The sequence below is a fragment of the Anoplophora glabripennis genome, unplaced genomic scaffold, assembly GCF_000390285.2.
Source record: "Anoplophora glabripennis isolate ALB-LARVAE unplaced genomic scaffold, Agla_2.0 scaffold740, whole genome shotgun sequence".
NCBI classification, from domain to species: domain Eukaryota; kingdom Metazoa; phylum Arthropoda; class Insecta; order Coleoptera; family Cerambycidae; genus Anoplophora; species Anoplophora glabripennis.
In genome coordinates, this window is record NW_019416832.1 from 22,013 (window position 1) to 32,947 (window position 10,935).

The 10,935-nt window shown below is 31.4% G+C and overlaps 1 protein-coding gene across 1 annotated transcript in view; it reads right to left on the reverse strand.

Moving 5' to 3' along the window:
• Window positions 1-1,986: 1,986 nt before the first annotated feature.
• Window positions 1,987-10,935, reverse strand: part of LOC108911400 (NF-kappa-B inhibitor cactus-like) — a 29,637-nt gene continuing 20,688 nt past the window's right edge. Inside the window, exons 3-4 of the mRNA XM_018716333.1 lie at window positions 8,029-8,366; window positions 1,987-2,078 (exon numbers count right to left, since the gene is read on the reverse strand). Coding sequence (XP_018571849.1) covers window positions 2,025-2,078; window positions 8,029-8,366 — 392 coding nt within the window. The 3' untranslated portion in view covers window positions 1,987-2,024. The remainder of the gene's footprint in view (window positions 2,079-8,028; window positions 8,367-10,935) is intronic.

Here is a 10,935-nt window from a genome sequence, read left to right on the forward strand (position 1 = left end):
TACCTCTTAAAACCCACCAAATTTCATTTGCACATCTCGACCGGTTTCAGAGCAATAAATTAAATCGTCAGTATTTAAGCAAAACTTTGACACCCCCTATCTCGGAAAACGAATCATTTGCGGACATACGTTTATAAGCAAACTGCCATTATTTTCTCTTGTAGAATCACCCCCTGAAATTTGTCGCACTTATTTACTAACACCCTGTATAAACGTAGTTGTTGCCAGACATATGTGATCGTCATGAGGAATACATACGTTGTATACGTCTATTTTTTTAATTGACCGGGAGGCACTGGCTACTAACTTTAAAGAGGGGAAATATGGTTTAATTTTATAAAACAAAAGCAGAGTAAATACACCTATAACTTTATTATATACGTACAACAGTCTTCAAATTAAACATGTGACAAATAGAAAGAACAACAAAAACATTAATAACCATTTAACATAAAATGAGTGCCAGGCTCACCTAGAACCCCTGTGGGGAAAGAGCATGGCAGAGAAACCCACGATCGTTGCTCTAACTACCCAAATATAAATACAAAACAACCACTAACAAAAGGCATAAATTAAGATTCTTTGNTTTGTGAGTAAGGGGAAGCGCGTCGGCAAGAGGGAATCTTTTCGCGCCAAACGTCGAGTGATCCGACTGTATATTATTTAGACAGTGTTATTATTGTATGGAAGCGGGGGAGGGAAACCAATTTGAACATTTAATAAAATAACAGTCATTCATTGATATTTTGTCTTATTCCCTAAGTGACGATTTTATTGTCATATCCAATCCAAAATTTAAAGTCATATATCGTCGTGAGCAGAATTGAAAAAGCTTTAAAATGAGGCATTACTCGACATAATGTGCCATTTAAAGTTTAAGGATACTTTACGCCTCTGCCTAAGGGGTTTTTTTAATTCCGATATTCCCCAGGTGAGAAGTTTTAATCGATATGAAACACCCTGTACAGAGAGGTAAATAAATAAATAAATAAATAAATGATTCCTTTAATAACTTTGATTCGTTCTTTGCATGTGGGTGAATAAAAACATTGTAAGATTCTTATAGCCAGATGCTAATTTAAATATACTGTACTTTCACCTTACAACACTACATAGGGAATTAGCTTCGTTTGAGTTCGTAAATTCGGAAGGGGGGGAAGCGCTGGGTGTAAGCGTAGTCTGCAACCCGACTGATGTGAGATGTGATCATGTACATCACAGCGCCGCACACAGAGGTCGACATCCCCACCGCTGAAGCCGCACGAGTTTGACCGACGCACCTCCTATGTAGTGTTTTCCCGTGAAAGTACGATATATCTCTTGAAGGAATTGTACTCTTCACAACGGGCCTTAAGAAAGGATTTAATAATAGGTACACTATTTTCTAATAAATAACTGTATATTTACTTTTTTTTTGTTTATATTACAATTTTGACATTTATACATTCAACTAAAAAGTAAACTTAAATAAATTGAGGATAACTATATACAGAAAAAAAATTAAGTCAAACAGTAATTTCTAAAAAATAAATACAACAAAAATATTTTCCTAGTCAAAATTTATATAAAATAGAACACAAGGCAATATTAATTAACTGTTTATTAGTCTTCACATGTTTCAATATAAGGTATACTCTTTTAATTACAGCGAAAAAATCGCACATTGTATTTCTCCTACAAATGATAAAAGCAGTTTATATTTCGCAACTACAATCTAATTTATATACAGTTATGATATTGATAAATATTTTAAACTTTTACCATGTGTAGTGAACATTTTATTTTAAATAGTAAGAATTTGCCATATATTTGTCAACAAAAATATTCTGTTAAGTCTTCAATAATGCCGTGACGACAGATGAGTGTACATTTGTAAAATCACAGTATATTTTCTAATTTTTGGCAATTCTACTTCTTCGTCTTACCGCAACCTGTATTTGTCCTGCCTCTTGAGGTATGGCTTTTAATCCTGACTGGTTCCTTTTATGTCTGATCTCTATTGTAGGCTTTTTATTTGGTTTCACTTAGGCACTAGCATTTACCATTGGAACAGAAAACATGCGACTGTTTTGTGTTAACTGAAAAAAAAATAATAAATATTAAAATTTGTCACAGAAGCAAAATAAGTATATAGGCAATTTTATTAGGTTTTTGGCAATTTAGCTTAAAAGAAATATATTTTATAAAGTATTCTGCATACCAATGTGGATGCAATTTTTTTTTAATCTTTTTATCGTGAGATCTATAAAACAGCAAGTAATAACAAAACCAAATTAGGAATGTTTTGTGGCGACATAATGTTCTTTAAAAATGACCTACAAAATATTCACTATAACCATCAGTGGACTGTAGACGGCTAGTCAGTGCGTGTTTTTTAAACAGATTTCCGTCTTTGGGTTTTATGAAATTTTATGACATTTTTCAAATCACTAACCAGTTACAAACTGCTGTTCTTGCAAAATTGTCATAAAATTAAAGAATTCTGAATAAATGGTGTATACATAAAATTTGGTGCACATAAAACTCCATACATTAAAATACGCATAGTGCCCTCCAATCAGGAAAAGGCGTTTAAACCACCAATTTTAAAGGTATAGATTGCCAAAGCGCGAAAACCGAAGTACCTGCTTTCTTAACCCTTAACCTTAACATGTTCTGTGGTCTTAACAGTAATCAGCATACACTTACAGTTTTTTAATTGCACAGATTATACATATAAAGGAGTTAATTAATTGTTGACAAAATATTAGTATAAAGTTGTTGACATATTTCAAACAGCAATTTTTATTGCTATAATTAATTATTACTTGTGCACTTAGTCCTCGCAACATGGAAATTATCAAGTATTATTTTAAAAGTAAAGCTCCAAGATTCAATTTTTTATTTTTGTATACTTGCTTTTGTAGACTGCAAATTGGTTTGAAAATTTGTCAAAAATAGTTCTCCAGTATATCCACAAAAAATAGACACACAAGGAACTTTCACGATCAAGTAACGATAGAGAAGAAAATCCTACGAATTCGTTGTTCATTGTGCCTCAAAGAAGAGAAATTCAGTTGCCATGAACATTTGATAAAACATGTTTGAGGGGAGAAGCGAGTCTGTTTTAGATCTTTCAATCAGTTCTCCGTGTTCCATGTCTTATGTATTGATGAAACCACGACAAACCAGATTCAGTATCAAAATGATTCAACTTATTTTCTAGAAAACTGCAGGAATCAAAATTCTAATATTCAAATAAATTTTGAAAATAAAATAAACGGTGAGGTAACAGTAGAAAAATAACATCGTTTTACATCTATCCAAAGTAAAATAAAAAATGAAGTGAGGCGAGGTTACACACACACACACACACACCGATCCAATGTCAGAGTTGAGATATGTATGAACCACGCTCACATTTTCCTGATTGGAGGGCACTATGTGTAAACTACACAAAATTTTCAGACAGACCTAGTAAGCGGTGAACTTGTTTGGTCATTAGTTGTTAATATACACTGATTCAAAATTCAGTACAAAGAATTTAGGGGCAAATTTTTGAGGTCAAAATAAGACTTTTCTTTTCTATAAACGTGGGTCCACAAATGCTTAGTTTTCGATATACAGGCTGTTAGTTTTTTATTTTTTTCGATTTCTTAGGAATAACTTCCAAACAGATGAATTGAATGTTGGTATAAAATTTGGGTGACAGGGGTTTTTTAGGATGCTAAATTTAAATATGTCATTGCTTTTGACACTACTTGTAGAGGGCGCCACCTATAAGGGTATATTTGAGTTAAATTGGCCCTAACTTTTTTACTACCCTGTACACTGACACTTCGTATTAGTGTGTTTATTCCCCTATCAATTTTAAGCAGAAAAGATATACTTGGTCAAAATCCCTCAGACCAAACGAGAGAGATTTGCTATTCTCAAGTTATTCATACAAATACTACAAGAATATTTAAGTGTATGCTTAAAAGTGCAATTTGTAAGCACATCAACAAAATTCTTTCCATACCACCTATGATTTAGTTTCCTCTGGAAGCCTAATACACTATTTTTACAAATAAGAACAATATAAATCAAAATAATAATAAAAATACATGTACCAAGCAACAACAACTAAATAAAAAACAAAATGAACGTTACCTACGTATTTACAAGAATTGTTCAAAATGCAAACCACCTACATCAACATATTTCCAACATCTTGTAACTAATTGAAGCTAATATCGTGTGGTAGCTGCAGTAGTTGTGATGTTGTATCTATTGAAATAGAGTAAACTTTCCTTTTCAGATAACCCCAAACATAGAAGTCCAGGGGGTTTAGATCTGGCTGGCCAAGACACTGGATCCTCTGCACCAGTACGGTTGGCATTTGGCATTTGGTCTTCTACCTATACATCGCCCCATTAATTTTCATTAAGCCCTTCTTGTATTATTCTCCCAGAATGCGCAGGAGCACCATCCATTTGTATCCAACTATTTTGTCATATATTTAATGAACATTCTCTAATAATTCAAACAGATGGTTTTCTAGAAAGTTTAGAAATGACTGGGAATTTAGACCGGGTGGAAAGAAGAAAGGCCCACAAGCTTTATTGTGAATTATTCCAGGTCACACATACACAGAAAATTCCTGTTGAAAAGATCTTGTTCGAATTTCATGAGGATTTTCTTGTGACCAAATATGCAGATTGTGAAAATTCATTATCCCTTGCCTTGTGAACGTAGCCTCATCGGTCCAAAGTATTTTTATTAAGAATTCTGGATTATGTTGCGACATGTTCAACAACCACTGACAAAAATTCAGACTTCTCTTTGCATCTTCCGGCAGTAAATTTTACACAGGTTGTAAATGGTATGGACTTCTGCCATCCTTATGTAGAACTTTTAAAATTTTCGATTTACTCACCCCAAGTTGCCGAGACGCTCTTCGTGTACTTAGCCGAGGATTCTCTTAAAATTTCATTTCTGTGCCTATCATTTCGCCCATAATGATTTTTCCAAATATCGTTTTAACCCAAAAAGACGAAAGCGACGATAGGTTTCAATAAACACTTTGGCGTTCGGTTGACGCCTGCTTGGATAATGTCTCTGATATTCACATACAGCTTCTTCAGCAATACCATTAACAAATCTATAAATAAAATGGATAACTGCATATTCTTCGTTACTTATCTTTTGTGGCATAATGTACCTATTAATAACTAGAATACTTTGACAGTGCTCTTTACGTTGACAACAATGAATTTGTTTCAGGGTTGGTTGTTAAGCCCGGTAACTACATATTTTATATTAAGAATAATATTTTATTTCATATCGGGTGGGTGGACTGGGTGGTTTGCATTTTGAACAATTATTGTTGTAAATACGTAATGTTAATTATGTTTCTTGTTTAGTTTTTGCTTGGCAAATTTAATTTTATTATTATTTTGATTTAAGTTGTTCTTATTTGTAAAGATAGTGGGTTAGGCTTCCACGAGAAACTAAAACGTGTAAGGAACTCTACCTCACAATTGGTGTGGAAACAAGTGTAAAGAATTTTGTAGATGTACTTACAAATTGTACTTACTTTTAACCATAAACATAAATATTCTTGTAACATTATGGTTAAAAGAGTCTGCCACAAGAAGATTTGTATTGGTATAAAAAACTTGAAACAGCAAATCTCAGGAAAAAATAGTGTATTTTTTCTAAAAAATAAATTTTAGAAGCCTTCAGGGATAATACAACTATTTGGAAATCTTTTCCGTAAAGCCAAGAATAAAAAATTTAAGGAAATAATTTTTCAATAAGACCTTGTACATTAAAATTACATCTACTACACACAATTTATTCCAGGTATTCCACAATATTCTAAGTAATCTGTTATTCCAATGTATTCTGTATACGGAATAAAAATATTTCAAAACACTGCGTCCATATATCATTTTTTTTATATAGAATATTACATATATTCCAGGTTATTCCATCATATTCTGGGTTATTCCGATGTATTCCTGTCGTATTTCTATTAAAACATACACTTAATCCCACTAGTGGATCACCCTTCGATTTATGTATTGAACAGAATGGAAGGCATTTTGAACACATGAAATATTTTCAAGTTTATAATGCTATGTTATTATTTTAATTATTAAATTATTACTTGGTGATATACTTTATTTTTGAATCAAGGCTGGGATAGAATTCCCTAGATGTGACTGTTGTAAAGTTGTTCTTATTGTTTTTTAATTTTAAATGGAAGTATTATGTAGCAGATTTTTGTTATACCATTGAAAAGGTGAGTAAATTGTCGCAGGTTTTATGGAAACACCTGCTTTATTTTTTTATAGAATGTTTTTTATGATTTTTGTTCATTTTCTGGCACTAGAATAATGTTTATTTTTGTATATTGGAATGTGCCTTTTATTTTTTATAAGTTTTGTTTATAACAAATTGTTTAAACGGCAGTAAGCAAATATTTGTATCAGGTGGCAAATATTTTGGAGTCCATCTTGATACAGGGTGATTTTTTTATTTTCACCAAAATGTATTTTGACTGTTGAACCATTCGTTTTTGGTGTGTATAATCATATATCACTGGGAGCCAAGCTCTTGAAGTCTTGAAGTCTAGTTTTCTAATTTCTAATTTCTACTTCCATGTGGCATATTGAAAGTATATGAACTAGTGAGAAAACCTTGTATTTAATTTTTTTGTCACACCTTTTTCAACTGCTAAATTCAGGAGATTCTTTTTTAATCAGCATCTTAACATTATTTTAAGAAAAAGAGCCTATGTTTTAATTTCACAGTTCTGTAATAATATTATGACTTTTATTACTGTACATTTATAGATTTTAAAGGTCCTAATGGAAAAAAATTTGTTCACTTGTTATATAGGTGAAATTTCCTATGTATATTTGTAAAAAACAATTGCAAAACTTATAAATGGAACTCAAATTCATGAATGATGGAATTTTGAATGTTTTACTTCTACATCAATGAAGAATAAGGCACTTAGTACCTAATACTTTTTCTTAACTTTACTTAAAGAGGGAAAAATAATCATTGTTTGTTTAACTTTAGAATTATAGTACATAATCGGTAAGTTCCTTTTACTATTTTAAACAATTTGCAGTAGAACAAGACCACAAGAACAGTGAGCATTTACTAACTAAATATAATATACAATATAAATTAATCTTTACAAAACAATTTAAAAACTGGTTACCTAAATACATATGAAATATTGAGTGATCATAAGAATATAGTGGATTATTGTCATTAGATCAGTTGCTATGCAACGGTTCATAATAATAAATATTTTCCTCGATTCCAACTATTGAAGAAATTTCTAATATAAGCATATATTTAAGGTACCTATATAATATATTTAAATGTATAGATGTTTGGCAAAGAAATTATTAATAGCTGCTTACAACTAATCTTGTTTTTTTTAAATCTTGTTACACAAAAAAAACAGTTGCATTTGACACATTTGCTTTGAGTGAACTAATTATTTAAAAAATAGAGAAATATATAGGAGGAACTTCTCAGATACATACATATTCTCCCATTAAGATCCAGAAATTTTTAAATTTTGTGTAAGTTGTAATACCGAAATGAATAATGCTAAAACAATATTGAAAAATTGTTAAAAAAAATATGTTATTACAATTTCATTATTTCAGAAGTCGATAAAAGTGTGACAAAAAATCTAAAGTAACGTGAATAAAAATGTTATCATTAAAATATGAAATTTTTAATCCAGTAAGAAATTGTGGCATTATTAATTAAAAGAAATACAATACAAAATATGTTACCATAATTTCATTGATTCAAAGGAAAGTATGACAGAAAAATTAAATGCATGGTTTTTATCACTGATTCATGTACTTTTAATATGTTTTATAAAGTAGAAAAATATACAGGGTGGACTTTTTGGAAGGGCCACAAAAAATAAGAATATTCCCAATACACCCCTGGAATTTTGGAAGAGTATTTTTGTTTCATTACAATAACAATAATTATATATGTATTAAAAATACAATCGAGACTTACTTCATCCCCGCTGTCCTCAATGTCAATTTCATCATCAGAATCATCACTGGAATAGGGTGATGGTACTCCTCTCTTTCTTAATGCTTGACTTATACTGGGAGGAATGATACGGTTAATTTCAAGTGCATTTCGACCACCATATGTTTCTACTTCTACATTAAGTTTTTCACAGTGTAGCAAAAACTGCACTGTTGCCTCATCTCTCCGTTCAACAGCATAATGTAAAGCTGTATATCCCATACATCCTTCCCTGGCATTGATATCTACACCATACCATACTAGATGTCTCAGCACTTCAACATGTCCATGTAAAGCCGCAACATGTGCACAGGTTTGACCTGAAAAAGTATTTTTTTTTTATTTTAGAATTTACTAATGAGGAGAACTCCTAGTTATCGACGAAAAGTTGAAAATTTTTTTATTTTTCTAATTGAAAAAGGAAAAAGGTGAATTTTTTAAACTCAGACACTGTTAAGACACTTTTTGTAGGGAATTGAAATATGTCCTCAGTTGATTGCCAAATAACTTGCCGAAAAGAAATTTGAATTGAACTTTTTTTCATTTTGCAGTTATGAACGAAATATTGAAAATATTGATTTTCGTTTTTATTTTAACAGAAAATATGTTAAAGAATCAATAGTGTAACACTATATGTAGGAATATGACAGTGTATAGGGGGTATAAGCTTCAATGTGTAACAAATGTTCAGTCATAACCACTTGGCACAGGAGTGGTCGGATCGGAGTGATTTTGGTATACATAATTGTAAAGGTTGAACATTTGTGCGCCAAATAGAAGGGCATCCTACAAATTACAGGGGTGGTAGTGAACTTCTACAATTTGGCTGTTTTTATAAGGTTAGGCCGATGATTAAATGTGCTATAAGTGAATTTAGAGTGAAAACTAACAATAAGTTTTCCAAGACGTATAGTGTAGGGAGGGGATGAATTTGTGTGTAAGGATGGCAAATCAATATACGGTTTTCAAAGGCAAAACAAATGAAACTTTGTAGCAATGACTTGGTAATGTTGTTGAAATATCGATTAGAGTGTGCAGTTGGGGTGGCTGTAGTGTTTTCAGTAGTTTTCTGAATTGTTTTGTGATTCTGAGATAGGCAACAGAAATATAATATATCTTTTATCGTTTTGAGCTACAAAGCGATTCATAATTTTTGGCAAAAGGATATAACTCTATATCTATCTTTTTACACTAGACATTTAAAATGATATAAATATTCTACAGGCGAAATCGTCGCAATCATAACAGTAATCGCAAGAATTCTGCGAATTCGCAGCCGCTAGCTGCTATGTAGAATCGAAACTTAAGTGATATATTAGCCCTAACAATGCTGCCAATCCCATATTACTAAATATCTCCGTTAGCGCATAAATCAAAAAGTTTGGTTATTTTCTGAACAGACCTCGTATAGACTTTGTACATATACATACAGGGTAGGAAGATCCACTTCTTATTTGTGGAAGGGCGAAATGGGCGTTGACTATTAGACGCCTTCATTATAGCAATCCTTGTCTATCACATGGATTTCTGTGGCTTACTTTATCGCTCTCACGTAACTTTTGATAGACCATCGGTACTTTCCTACACTGTATATGAAAATATAATATAAATCTGATGATTTCGAATATAAACTTTTGAAAACAAAATTTATCTAATTTTTTCCCAGCTTTCCAAATATTTAAATAGTATATTTTGCAACAAGAGATAAAAATGTTTTTTTTTCCGTGATAAATTGATCACCAGCCGCATTAAGCCGCGAGTGGGACAGATTCACGAACCAAGAACCACGAAGGAAAAAACATGATTTTAAATTAGAATTATTATTTATTCACTCATTTATATTGTTATATTCATGTTATATTATTTACGAAAATCACAAATTTGACATTTTATTTTCGATATTAATATACATGTCGTTTATCAACCATAAAAATTAACATTTTTATTGTCATGTGTGTGTCATCTAATTTTATATTAGCATATGCATATGCTCAAGACAATATTTAAAAGCACATAGTCCTACAGAAAATGCAACTATTTTTGCGAAAATTTCAGTGGCATAGAAGTACTGCAAAAAATAACAAAAAATTATATACTTCTGAATCTCTGCCCTTGAATTTTATATTCATAAAACTGATTTGTATTATATTAGGGTTTTACTATTTGATATATCAAACTTCATTTCACTGTAAAGAACGTGTATATCCAGATGAACCATGACGTTCCACTTAAAAAAAAACTAATGTTAGGTATTTCACGATGTTTAATTGTTTCTATAACTTTTATCTTTACACTTTTATTTATATCTAGAAAAATAAAGGAATATGAAGTAACACATACGGTGGACCGCAACGTATATAAGTAAACAGTCATAAGTTAAGAAAGTTACTTTTGCAGACAGCTTCAAAATACATGCGCGTAGCTAGGGGAGGGCAGGGTTTGTGCACAGCCCATTTCCCGATTTCCACCCGTCCACCCGTAGCCTTTTTTTAGAATCAAATCAAGACGTGTTCAAATTTTATATATATACAGCGTGGTAAAAAAGTTCTGCATAAAATTCATATTTTCGTTAAACAATTTTTTTTTCGAAAAACGGTGAGACTCGTCGATTTTTATTTGATCCAGGGTACCTTGTTGTGGAAAAAATTTTTTTTCGATAATCCACTTACGGCGGCGATAACATAATTTTTTTTTTTTTAATGACAACGCATATTTTTTTCGTTCGAAATTGATGACAGTGATAATTATCTAAACAACGGTGTGAAAATTTCGATGTCTTACATAACAATTTTTTTTAGAAAAATGCACCTTAAGTTCTTATAAGTGATAATTGTCTACTTACACTATTAATGGCTCCGAAAAGGACAAAGTTGACAAAATTACATTTCA